Here is a 14,671-nt window from a genome sequence, read left to right on the forward strand (position 1 = left end):
GTATTTAATTTTTTAATATCTCCTTCCACTTGACAAATTTAGGAGAGATTTTATTTATGTTGTAGTTACAGACTAATAATAGTTTGTAGTTAGATTTGTTTCTTTATACTGGTTGACATTTCAATATAATAGTTCTCCCAGACGGCTCAGTTGATGATAATGATCAGGACACTAAAAGAAAATCCCCTACACTTTTCATATGGTGTCATTTAACAAGCACAACAAGTTACACAACAGCCAGTGCTGATGATAAATTACAATATATTTTAGGTGGAGATTCTATCGCGATTTGTAAAGAATCTGAGACCTTTTTTGATTTGTTTTGTAAACAATACACAAGAGCTGCATGGGAGAAACGGTCAGAACTTAAATCTCCCAATATATAGATTGTTTTTCTTTTGTATTGTTGCTTTTATATATGATTTGTAAATATTATACACCTGTGATAACAACTATAGGTCTTCAGTACCTGATGTTGAAACACAATGGTTTGTAATGTAAACTCTTTACTATATATTTTATGTTTATTTTTATATACCTTTTTAAATTATCAACTCAAACCTATGATACTGTAGGACAATTTAATACAGTACCTGTAGTCCGGTGGCAGGAGGGGGATATCACCACCCGAAAGGGGACAAATTGCCATCCAACTTTTCTAGACCAGAATTTTCCGTAGATTACGAATATGGAAGGTAATCGATCAGGATAGGAAGCGTTTTCGAGATATAAGGGGTCAAAGTTCAAAATTGACCAATATAAAAACATGCTATATCTCTGGAAATTCTGGACCTAGTGAGATAATTTTGGTGTCAAATTGTTCACAATGTATATGTATATATTAGCTCTAACAGAACTTTCTTTGTAAAATTGACCGGAAACCCCATTTTTAGCAATTTTGACCTTTGACCTCTTTTTGCTATATCTAAGTAACGGCAGGTCGAAGAGAATTAAAAATAGAAGCAAATTGTTCCCAAGATATACATTTATATTCAGTGTAACAGATGATATTGCTTGAAAATGACCGGAAGTGTGGTTATTAACCTTTGACATAATTGAATAAGGTTATAAAAACATAAATTAATAAATATTTGTCGTAAGGAGCCAATTTTGGTATCAAATTGTTCACAATATATATGTTTATACTTGCCATAATGCAACATTTTTTTCAAAAAGTGACTGAAACACTATTTTTCTGTAATTTTAACCTTTGACCTGTTTTTCTCATCTAAATAACGACATGGCATAGAGATTTCTAACGGCAAATTGTTTATAATAGATATTTTTATTCAATCTAATAGATTATACTGCTTGAAAAATACAAGTGTGATTATTGCTTTGAAATCCTGTACATAAGAGCTTATCGGGCGGATTTAATGCAAAGAGGTGTGGAAGGGGAATACTACTACTATACAGTACAATGTCTTTCAGAAACATTTGAGCAATTTCAATCAGGTATCCATGTATCTCCAACGGAATGTACGGTTCATAGAGAATTCAGAAGTTACCCTTGGTTCATTTTGGCAAATCCATATGGGTTCCTTTTAAAAGGATTGAGGGTGCACAGACAGGCTTTTCCCATGGCTTAATATTGGAACCTACAGTTTTAGTTACCTGATATATTTCTTACACAGTAACTTATGTAGCCAAGTGCATTGATCCGATACAGGGGCCAAATGTAGAACTGAACATACAGTAGAGAAACACAGAAGGGTCTAAATAGATGACCTGCTGTTGTTTCATTTTAGGCAAAATCCAAATCGGTTCCTTAAGGATCGAGAGTGCACAGGCAGCTTTATTCCATGTGCCTGTCTATATAAACCCACATTGTCACCCCTTATATTTCCATTATGGGGCTTAATGTCCATCCCTGGAGGACCGGCCTTTGGGGGGTTAATTTTGGCAAATCCATAAGTGTTCCTTAAGGATCGAGAGTGCACAGGCAGCTTTATTCCATGGGCCCCGCCTGTCTATATGAACCCACAGTGTCACCCATTATATTTCCATTATGGGACTTAATGTCCATCCATGGAGGACCGGCCCTTGGGTTAATTTGGGCAAATCTATAAGTGTTCCTTAAGGATCGAGAGTGCACAGGCAGCTTTATTCCATGGGCCGCGCCTGTCTATATGAAATCACAGTGTCACCTCTTATATTTCCATTATGGGGCTTAATGTCCATCCATGGAGAACGACCGGCCCTTGGGTTAATTTGGGCAAATCCATAAAATGTTCCTTATGGATGATCGAGGGTGCACAGGGATATTTATTATATCTCTATGAACCCACATTTTCACCACACATACATTATTTCCAATATAGGGTCTCTTGTAGACCCACATAGAGAACCCCGAAAGGTCCATGAAGGATCGGCCCTTGGGTTCATTTGGGCAAATCCATAAATGTTATTTAAAGATTGAGGGTGAACATTTTAGTTTTATTTCATAGTTCATCTATGAACTATTTACCCCATATTAATTTCTAATACAGGGCCTTATGTAGCACACCACATAGAGATCCCAAAAGGGTCCTTAGAGGGTTCATTCAGGCAAATCCATATGGGTTATTTTAGAATCTTTTGTGTACCGGAAACTCTTTCCTGTATGGGCCAAACTATCTGTGGCTATATAAAAATTGTGGTCTGTCTGTGTATTGAGTTGTGGATTGAGTTTGGCCACCTGGATCTGCCTATGCCCTATCCTGTACGAATTGGTATTCTCTGGTTCTGATGAATAGTAGTTTATTTTCCAAAAACGAATATTGTAGCTCTAATAAATGCAACTGTATAGTGGCAAATCATTGAAGGTCAGCGTAACATTTTAACATCATAACATTTTAACCGTCATAATATTAATAATATTAATAATTTTATTATTTATTTTACAGTATTATTTTAATACATTTAAAATAATGCGCACTAGAAAAAATATAAAAATACCATAACTTTACTGATCAAATAACGTGATTACATTTATGAACATCAATCTCATAACTTTGCATTATTTAGTATATCACTTGTTCAAATGTTGACCTTTGACCTATGTCAACTTGTGTAATGATAAATGTGCTCTTTTGATTGTGTATGATTGATAGATGTCTTAACAGAATGATAAAACATAACATTTTGTCCTAAATGTTAGTTTGTATTTGGGTTTATATGCAAATTGTGTGATTGGTCAATATTGACATTTGACCTTTAATTGAAAAGTATTTGTTTTATAAGGCGACTGAATAGATACCTATAACCATACAAATGTATTAAAAGACCAAATTGAACTTCAATAAATTGGTTATAATACATATGTATATAATACATTGTTATAATTGGTCAATTTTGAACTTTGACCCCTTATCTCTTCCTATTCGCTTCCTATCCTGATCGAAGTCTGATTTGATTAAAAACAGTATTATAATTATATTAATCAAAATTATAATGAAATAACATAACTTTACTAATCAAATAATTTGATTAATTGTAAAACCATCAATATCATAGTTTGGACAACTTTGCATTTATTTGTTAACTAATACGTGTATTAAAATGTTGACCTTTGACCTTATGTCAACTGATGAAATTGACCTTATGTCAACTGATGAAATGATGTATTCGCTCTTTTACATTGCGTATGATTGATTAACAGGATAAGAAAACATCCAATTTTTATTAATATAAGTTTTTATTTGGTTTTAGAGGTACGTTCTATGATTGGTCAATATTGACATTTGACCCTTAATTACAAAGGATTTTTTTTTCACAAGGTGATTGAATAGACACTTATAATCATAAAAATGTAATAAAAGACCAAATTGTGCTTCAATAAATTTGTTATAATACATATACATAATACATTGTTGTAATTGGTCAATTTTAAACTTTGACCCCTTATATCTCGAAAACGCTTCCTATCCTGATCGATTACCTTCCATATTCGTAATCTACGGAAAATTCTGGTCTAGAAAAGTTGGATGGCAATTTGTCCCCTTTCGGGTGGTGATTCCCCCCTCCTGCCACTGGACTACTGTATTACCATGTTGATAATGATTTTTCTTTTATATTTTTGCAAATTAATGTAGGCTGGTATGTCGTTTATATGAATGTCGTGTATATTTTTTGTTAAAAGCAAACTTTGACTTTATTTCATATCTTGATAATATAAGGAATGAAAAAAAATATGTTGCCATTTTTTCTAAAGAAATTTAAAGGACCAAATTCAAGATGGCCGCCAATACTCAAATAACCCTATTTAAAACCAGAATATCACCAATAACACAAATTATGAATGTGGAACAAGTCCGTTTTGATGGTATTACACATTATACAATCTTAACTATGTATAACGATAATCTGTCGGCCATCCTGGATTTCAAAATGGCCGCCACTAAAAAATAAATTTAAATAATTTTTGTTGTTTCAACACAATGTTCTAAAATAGTCACTTCTCATAGGATTGTCTAAATATAAGGCTGTCTAAAGTTGTCAATGTTCTCTATATAATAGATATATAATACCCCTACTATGACCCTTGAATTACCTAATCGTTCAAAGTTGGAGTTGCAAAAGTATGGAACAACTTACATTGATATCAAATATTCAGCAACAATTAATTCTAAATCTAAATTATAGATCTCATTTCTTTTTATAAAAGTGAAACTTGTATTTCAATGTTTGTATCTCAGACAGGACCACAATATAAAACAAGTGTATTTATACCTTACTGGCAATTATACCCGCCACAGGGCGGCTTTCTAAATTAGTTTAAAGCCTTCTCAGACCCCAGTGTCCCTATACCCGCCAACCTCCACCCCTCTTCAATAACATCCCACACTCTTTTTTAAAAACAAATTCTTCCCAGGACAAATGTCAATTCAACTTTAGGGTTAGCTATGATAGGCCTATGTTTTAAGTACGTTGTAAACTGTGTAAATGAATAGGTGTCATATTGGCTGATATATATAATTTAGATACTGCGGCCCCCAGCCTTCTTTCTCCTATCACCATCCCAGCCACAAAAACAAACTCCTCCCATGGACAGTTCAAATGTAGTAACTTTTCCTAGTACAATTCCAATCACGTTATACTTCATTACGCCAGTATTTCCGCCCCTCTTCCTCCCTCCCAACACATCCCAGATACTGGGTGATTGTGTTTAAGACGTTTCCAGTACAAATTATGTTAGCCATCACTACCAACTCATAATCCCTCAGTGCCTGTTTTCAGATGTAGTTTAAAACATTCCCAGTACAGTTTCGGTCTTGGTGACAGGCATACATCCCCACCCCCTTTCCAGGGCTAATTAAAATACTTTATAACAATTTCCTACCACACAGTTCTGGTCAATTTGATAGCTTACTACCCCTAGCCTAAGCAAAATTAAATTCCCGGTACAATTGCGGTCATTTTGATACCCCATATGCATGGTTACGTGCTGAAACAGAACTAACATCGAAAGTGAGGAAAAGTGGGCCATTTTGACCACATTTTGGTCAACTGGTTTGCGTTGCGTCTACGTCCTTGCATTGCGTCCTAGTGGGAACCAAGCTTAACTTAGATCCTAGATGGCGGATGATGTTCAAATTAGAACTTTCCCGGTACAATTCTGGTCATTTTGATACCCAATATGTAAGGTTATGTGCAGTAACAAAAATTTGTATAACGAACAAACAAACAAACGTACAAACTCTCTAACTTATAATATAGATTGTGAAATCCTGTATAAATATGGTGTTCAATAATAAATGCGTTATTGCCATGTAATTCAATGTCTGAAACTTCAAGGCCATGGTCACCAGTATGGTTGGTAAGTTTTCAACCTGTCAACTTTTGGCAGAAGCTTGAAGAAAGATACAGCTCATTCACAAGCTTCATGGGCAGCATTAACTCCCACTTCTCATCTTCTACAATCTCAACCGATTTCATTAGATGTACCTTAAAGTTGACCACCATTATACACTGGTTTGATGAGTGCACATGGTTGCTGTGGTATAAAAACTCATGTACTAGGGAAATACAAGATAATGCCTGGTGATGACTCTTGCCCGAGATGAGTGGAGGTGGACAGAGATGACATCAAGAAGCAATTATTTCGACCTGGTGAATTATATGGCTTTTAAACATGTAGCATTGTGAAAATAGTGTTGCGGCCAGTGCTTTTGTTGTATTGTATCACCTATACAACAGTGACACAAATATCTTAAAAACTCTGCTTTCTCTCTACAACTTCTGACACTTTTCTCGAAAAAATTCAGACAGAGAAAATGATTCTAAGTGACGTATCATTTTGTTTGAAAAACGCTGATCATAAAGATATTAACTTGAATACAGAGAGATGTGGTTAAACTATCCCTATATGTCAGAGACACAAGACAACGATATCTGCACACATGGAAAGTACACATGCTTTTATAAAATATTTCTTTGCTCATGACCACCTGAACTATGGCCGGTTACTTCAGCTGTATCACTTTCAACAGATTACTGATATTGGAGTTTATGAGACGACATGTATGTGTGACAAAGGGAATTGCTGGATTTACATCAATTGATCAAAGTCATTGAGCATGGTATCATTGGAATAACACAAATTAATAATTTCATCAGAGCTGGCAAATCTAGTTGATGAGTTTGAAAGCCAACATTTAAAGAGAGATGATATCTTGATTAATGAAGAATGCTGCAAATCCCACAGAGGTGTTTGTTGGCCATGGCATGATGACATTGGACAGAAAATGTTTGAGGCATTGGTAAAAGTTTTGTAGAAGGCAAACTATATGGGATCCTAAGAAAAGGATGAATATTGGCAAAAAATATATATGACGGTGAATACAGGTGACAAACTTATCAAAGTAAAAGAGGACTCCAATAGAGATTCTTTGTCGTATCACATAGTCAGCTGGTACAGTACTGTATATAAGAACGTATGAGCATTTGGGGGTGAAATGAGGTATTGATTGCAGTACTTTTGCCAATTTGTTTCTGAACAAGCTTGTTGGGATCACAGATCAGTCTGTTGAAGTTTGATGGATACAATAGTAGAGAACGAAGGAAGGTCAACTTACTATATTGCATGCATAATATATGCATTCAAGACAGCGCACTGATTAGAAATATTTCATTTGGCAGAGTTAGTTAATCACCATGTTGTTGTAGGCATATCATTTGTGTCATTTCAATCTAATTTAATTTAACTTTAATAAAAAATTTAACCCTTTTTATAAAAATGGCGGCCATTTTGAAATTCAAAATGGCCACCATTTTGTGTTAATAACCGTGTTGTTGTCATAGGCCTATCATTTTATGTGATTTCAATCAACGTCATAACTTGCACATGTTTTAATAAGAAATTTAATCCATTTTTTTAAAATGTCGGCCATTTTGAAATTCAAAATGTCAAAATACTAATGAATATAGGTTTATAATAATTTTTATATAGCAGAGAACCCATATAGCATTAATTTTAACTTAAAATATTATTCATAATGGGTGTTACTTTGTCCAATATGGTACATTTATTGGATATTTTACGTATTGGCGGCCATCTTGGATTTGACACCCTTAAGCTTTTTTAAAAAAATGGCAACATATTTTTTTTATTACTTTACATCCTAAAGACACTAAATCAGCTGGAATTTTGCTTTTAACAAAAAAATGACACGAAATTACATAGTGGCCTACACTAAATAGTTTAAGAACCTGTATCCGTCATATTATGTATTGTTTTGATGTATTATGTTAATTTGGATGCACCACTTCTGTGTGTGCCACCGATGCAAAGGTGTCATTTCCTAATAAATTATTATTATTATTATTACTTATGCCATGTATGTAACATGAGACCAATGGCTTTACATCCCAAACAAAGGATGGGGCAATTAGAGAAACATAAACATGCCTTAGGGCCAGGCAATATGGCACAAACAGGTCTTGAGAACACAATCCTCTCCTACTCTGATATTATTGGTTATCCGCAACAAAGTGATTGTCAAAGATCATCATCATCTTTTTTTTTTTCTGTAATTTTTGTGTCTTGTGTATCTCTAAAACTTGCAAACATAACATTTCGTAACTTTCTCAACATATCGTAATTCACGTGAAGTTGTGCAGCTAACATTTTCATGACTTTTACAATTGCGCAACTTGACTTACTCGCGATTTTATGAATTTCGCGTTTTTGACATAGGTCAAAAACGAAAATTTAAAACTTGTATATGTAATTTATATCATGCGCTAACATTCTGTTGAAAAAAAATGGCATGCTTCACAGAAAGTTATGCATGCACACACGTTTAAAAATTAATGTTAGCGTTTGTATGTTTTTCCAGCCTTTTCTAGTAATTTTACCAACTTTTAAATAATTTCGTCAAACAAGTTTTTTATGAAAAAGTTAAAAAATTCGTCAAAATTATGCTTTTTTTAAACAGTCATCATTTCTAAACTAAACAGTGAAAGTTATTTTTATTACGTATTCTGGAAGATGATGAGTAGTAGTTATCGGATCATGCATCAATATGGCTAACTGGACATTGTGACGTCATCGTATGGCCACCCGAATATAAAATATAGGATTTTTATCTCTTTGTCATAGCTAATCACATTTAATAGAGCGCATCTCCACTTATTTGTTTTCCATTTTTTCCCAGATTTTGATATAGTCTAGGTCAATCAATTAACTTTTGCATGATTTACCATTTTTAAAATGTTGATGACGTCGTCATGTTCAAAAGCGTGAATAACTTGAGTCACTTATTTTCAATATGTTATAGCTTCTCAGAATAAAAAGTGATACTCATGATTAAAACGTTTTCTGGAAGCTGTTGAATTGTAGATACGCATCGGATGTTGTGATGTCATCATATGTATTTTCATAGTTCATGACATTTAAAAGAGCGCGCATCCATATTCTATGTATTCAAATTTCTTCAACACATTAATATGTTGTTGTTCAGATAATTTTCTTCCAAAATTGCTATCTACTTGTTTCATTTTGATGACGTCATTTGGAATAAACGTAAGGTCCCATTATTTTCACCTATTTTGCACCGTATGTAGTATGTATACAGTAGTGTATACTGCATATATACACAAAATAGAGAGGGCACACTAACATTTTATTTTCTTCAGATCACAATAGCATAATCGTTTTTCTGTGCACAATATTCTAACGTATGACGTGCACATGGCTTTTGTGTGGCGGATAACCTAACTCGTCCATAGTGACGAGTTCAAATATAGTTATTATTATTTCTTTATACTTGGTGGCCTCTTCAGTCAAAGACTGTTCTCCCAGAGGGGCCCAGTTATGATCAGTGGCTGTGCGCTGGAAGTAACCCCTACTCATCTCAAAAGATGTACTAGGTTCTTTAAAGTGCACATGAGCTGAATGTGTACACTGGACCTACGTTTCGTTCTACCACCAGTACCATGGAGCTAATAAGCCTCGACGATGATGGCTATGTAATTACTGCTCGGCCACTCATTCGATGTTCTTTGGCCATACCGCAATTTTATTATAATTATCTCTTTGATTTAAATTTTCAGATTTGTATTGAATTTATCAATAGTTTTGTGTACTTTGCACAACTCTGCTCTAACTACTACAATAGTAGGTTGTATCAAAGTAAGTTTTTTTTCATGAAAATATAACCGCCAAAATCGAATCGGTTTTTAGTGTAATAATTGGACCATGGCTATTGAATTCAAGCATGAGTTAAGTAGTGTCTATAGTAATTATGAATGTTTACAAGTTGAATGGTGAGAATAGAGTTGATTGACTGCTCTATTTAACGAGCCCCTCTTGGTTAATCAATTTTTCACAGAAAATGTCATGTGTAAAATTCATGATTTGGGCCAGTTAACTGGGGCTGGTTTACTTTACTAATTTCTTATAATTATTTCACTATTATTTTCACTTTCAGAATATCGCAATCACATACATAGGTATTGTGTTTAGTAGTGACTATATTTTTAGTGCAACAAATTTTCTTGGAGTTAATATAAGGTAAGATATTTTCTTTGATACAATTTTTGAATATGATATGAGTGTTATCTTTTACCTGTTGTTTAGTATTATGAATTTTCATATGTAAAAGTAACAAGAGCACAATGATTGAACATTATAGGACTATATCATTAGGAAAACAATCATGTCCTAATATGTAGGTCATATAGGCAAAAGCAGAGCAGAATGGTATACAAATAATGAATGTTATATAACACCTAAATAAATTCCTGTCATTTGATTGGACGATTGTGGGTCACATGGCGTGCAAAAGTACGTACTATTAAACGATCGTCTAATAGTCCTTTTTTTCGTGTACGGAAAAAAAATCTGTTCGCGTTTGGAAAATATTTTTTTGATTCTATTGCTTTTGAAATACAACAGCACCACCTATTTTATACTTTCGTTGAGTTTGTGCACTCTTTGTGTTGTGGCTCAGCCTATATATTGTGCTAGTTATGCTGTACATTTCATTTCAAAACCGGAGCTGCACTGACGAGATCTAATAAAATCGAACCAGTACTGTCTGCAGATTGGATATATATATATACTGTCAAATTATTGAAACAGTGCTCTTATTTGGAACAAATAATTTGACAGTAAGATATGATTTATATATAATTTACACAGTGCTACGCAACACAATTGATTTATATATATATTCAGGTTGAAAGTATCAGACCATTAGGATAGAGTGCTCAATACCAAGGTAGAGCATAAATATGACAAACGTGGGTGGGCTAATCATATTTTTACAAAACTCTATATAACCACAAACAGTTTCAGTAACTTCAGATACGTCAACAGAATTATGTAGAAACGTATTCCAGTTAGTACAGTCCAAAGCCCCCCTTAAACATTCATTATTCTCATTCTTAATTATCCTAGTTTGCCGTTAAACAAGCGGTGTGTACTTCGGACTTAGTAGTACTAAGTTATGGTCCGCAACTCCTAGGCTTGGTAGCTTGGTTGACACGTAGGCCTCTTTAACATTGGTGCAACACTGGTCCAGTATAGCTAGTCCGCGGGTATGACAGTGTACGAAAATAATCTACACAGATTTCCTTAAGTGTACAGTGATTAAAGTCACCATTAATAGCGATGAATGCATCCGCAGATTTGATTTGATTCCTGTGAGGTATATAGACCGTAACAACAATAACATGGGAAAACTCGCGCGGAATGTAGAAAGGACGAATGCTAACAACGAGAATCTCGGCATTCGTTGTGCATCTGTGGTATTTGCTATGTACATTATTTGGGTGGCAGTATTTCTCATTTACATAAAGAGAAACACCTCCGCCGCCATGTTTTTCATGTGTTCTATTGCCTCTTACTAACTTAAAGCCATCAATATTAACATGCTTATTTTTGTGTTTTTTACCAAGCCACGTCCCAGTAAAAGCCATAATACTGGCTGATCTGAATTCATGCATGTATTCTGTAAATCCACGTAATTCGTCCATTTTGTTTGATATAGACTGTACATTCCCCATGATTACGGAAGGAATAAATGGTTTGGACTTACGTCACCGCAGCCTTTTTCTCACACCTGCAGCTTTCCCCCTTTTCCTCTGTAGGCCTATAGGCTTTATGCGTATTGTTTTAGGAAGAAAAAAAAAGTAAGCAGAGCTTATATATAAACTTCCCAAACGCTGTAAATACATATAAATATATTATATGGGTACAAAGTCTGTTAGTTTTATACACGTTTTTAATTAATTTTTAATTAATCATTTTTTTTCAGTGTTGTAGCCAGTTTATTATATTCCTACTACACCTTTATAATGAAGCAAAAACCAAAAGAACCCATATCTTTAGATGAAATCAAAGTGAATGGACAGAAACAACAAACCACAGAGCCTCGTAACTGACAACTAAAAAGAAGACAACCAATCTACCATCAACAATAACACATATTCTTCGTTATTTATCCCAATTATTAATATTAATGTGACAAAACTCTGATAATACTGTTACAATGTATTGATGTATCCAAAGAGATAGTTCAGCATTTCATTTTACAATATTAGCGATTGGGCTTCTATTTCAAAATCCAGGATCCACAGCTATGATTATGATAGTACATTATTATATATTAAGGAACTATCCAATTGATAGTATTGAATTTTGTGAGCTAAACAGAACAAAACACTACAAAGAAAGAGTGTAAGAAACATGCCAGAGCTCTTAAGCCTGTTTTCCACTAGGCAAATTTATAGTCCGCACAAATCCACTGTTTCATTTTGATTCGCATGAGTGCTCATGAACGTGTCATAACTCATTACCTAAGCTCTGATTGGTTGATTTTATTTTTTGCCTCGCAAAAAGTAGAAACTATTCCAACTACAAATTTCGCTGGAGCGAAAAACTCAAGCAACTAGAATTCGTCGCAGAGAGGGATTTGGAGGATGGAAACATGAATACACATACGTATAAGCTGACACTTTCGATTCGCGCGAACATTCGCTTAGTGGAAAATTGGCAGGCATTTAAATTGTCTCGAAAACGAATATCAAATATAAACCCCCTTGATTCATAGAAATCAATTCAGTATAACATATCATCACTATGCCATTATAATCCTATTTATTGATAAAACTAGATGTTTTAGTGTGCTAATTTGGTATTATGCTATTTTAATCTGCCATGGTGTATAAAGGTACAAATCTCAATAGTTTCAGGATAACTTAATTGAAATATAGTATAATAGCTATTGTTTATGCTTGTTACAACCGCTAGAAAACGCCAGTAATGTCGAAACAAAAAAAAATCCACCGCCAATGTAGTAAAGCCTCCAGCTAATGTAGAAACACCAACAGCTTATGTGGTAAATAAAAATCAACAGCAGCTAATGTAGAAACGGTCAACAGCTTATGTAGTAACGAAAATTGCCTCCCAGCTTATGTAGTTACTATCGCCAGCTAATGTAGAAAATGTTATATATTTTACAAAAATTTCTAAATCATGTGCAAATGCATCGATCTTATACTTAGCTATCAGTCTTTCCACCTCAAGTAAGCAAAACGACCACACATCGTAAGCAACCACCTCTCTCAACAACCACACCTCTTGTAAGTGACCACCTCTTTTTAGGGACCAAGACCTCTTTCTCTCTATTAAAGGACCGCTTCTCATAATGGACCATCTCCCGTCACAACGACCTCTCGTAAGTGACCACCTCTATTGAATGACCACCATCTCTTTTTAGGAAGTCCTTTAAAAGAGGTCGTCACTTACGAAAGGTGTGGTCGGTTATGAGAAGCGGTCCCTTATGAGAGGAGGTGATCCCTTACGAGAGGTTGTCGATTATGAGAAGAGGTCCCTTAAACAGAGATGGTTGCTTACGATGTGTGGTCGTTTTAGAAAGTTGGATGCTTACGATAGGTGGAAAGACTGATAGCTAAGTAAAGATCGATGCATTTGCATATGATTTAGACATTTTTGTAAAATATATAACATTTTCTACATTAGCTGGCGATAGTAACTACATAAGCCAGGAGGCAATTTTCGTTACTACATAAGCTGTTGACCGTTTCTACATTAGCTGGAGGTTTTACTACATTAGCGAATGATTGTTCTACATTAACGGTTGTTTTGACATTAGCTGGCATTTTCTACATTAACGGTTGTAACACTGCTGAACCCACTGTCTATTATAGTGACACAAGATAAGAGGAATTTTGATACTAAATTTGTTGTTTCCATTGCTTATAGTTTATAAAAAATATATATTTTATTTATACAACCCATTAGCTTTAGTATATTTTTATATAATTTATCATTGTATCAGGGTATTCTCTTGAAGTTATTTTTGTTTAAAGTTTTATATTTTGATAATGCTTCATTGCAGTTAGTGTTTAACCTAATGCAGTAATTACTTTACTTAGACATTAATAGTATTGCCATATTATACGTTATACGTAATTGGTGTAATTTAGCGATTCTAATAAATTTATTTTTATGAATGAAAAGAAGTTGTATTTTTGTTGAAATCTAACTTTGACCATATATACACAATACAAGTGTGTTAATTGGTCAGATGTTTCTATTCAATTTGTCTCTTTCATGTTAGTCCACCAGTTGGCATTATAAGTATGAAATGCCATAATATTTATCTTTTACTAATAGCAGTTTACTAACATAACATATGGTAAAAGATCTGTCACAGCACTATGTACCATTCTTTGTGTGCATGCTAATGTGTAGAATGACTTTTCCACTTGACAGCTGCATTGTTGAATTATCATCAGAATTACAAGAAAAATACATTACATTTATATATAAATTCAAAGGCAAATTACTGAAAAAATGACAATGCTGTGAGTATCAGTGGCTGGATCTCAATGGAGATACAAAAAAAAAAGCGAAAAGCTAAATCAAAATGATAAAGTAAAACAGCCAGAAAAGTGAAGGAATTTGGATAACGTCATAGCATAAGAACTGGCATAAGAACATTTTATATATAAAAATATATGATTTAGTTCGCTGTGTTGCCTATTAAAAAAGAATGTACACTATTATACTGTAATGCATACAATTTTAAAAAGTACATTTACAGACACTCCAATTTAAATATACAGTATATAACATAAACATAAATCTCTTTATTCATCTCATAAACAAACAAAAACAAGCAAGGAGTAAAACATATAACATAAAACATGAAAGGGACCT

General features: G+C 33.9%; 2 protein-coding genes across 4 annotated transcripts in view; both read left to right on the forward strand.

Annotated features, from left to right (window-relative positions):
* The window catches only part of LOC144845471 (nucleotide sugar transporter SLC35D2-like), a 38,365-nt gene extending 24,403 nt beyond the window's left edge, over positions 1 to 13,962 (forward strand). For 2 of the 3 annotated variants that reach the window (XM_078702840.1, XM_078702842.1), the window contains 3 exons: positions 9,535 to 9,613; positions 9,912 to 9,994; positions 11,742 to 13,962. In XM_078702840.1, coding sequence (XP_078558966.1) covers positions 9,535 to 9,613; positions 9,912 to 9,994; positions 11,742 to 11,868 — 289 coding nt within the window. In that variant the 3' untranslated portion in view covers positions 11,869 to 13,962. Of the gene's footprint in view, positions 1 to 9,534; positions 9,614 to 9,911; positions 9,995 to 10,115; positions 10,172 to 11,741 lie in introns of those variants that run through there. The other variant, XM_078702841.1, reaches the window with a different exon arrangement.
* LOC144845486 (E3 ubiquitin-protein ligase RNF170-like) overlaps positions 1 to 14,671 on the forward strand; it is a 291,346-nt gene that overhangs the window by 218,260 nt on the left and 58,415 nt on the right. The window lies entirely within an intron of this gene.

The sequence above is a fragment of the Antedon bifida genome, chromosome 6 (genome assembly GCF_963402885.1).
Source record: "Antedon bifida chromosome 6, ecAntBifi1.1, whole genome shotgun sequence".
In the NCBI taxonomy this organism is placed as follows: domain Eukaryota; kingdom Metazoa; phylum Echinodermata; class Crinoidea; order Comatulida; family Antedonidae; genus Antedon; species Antedon bifida.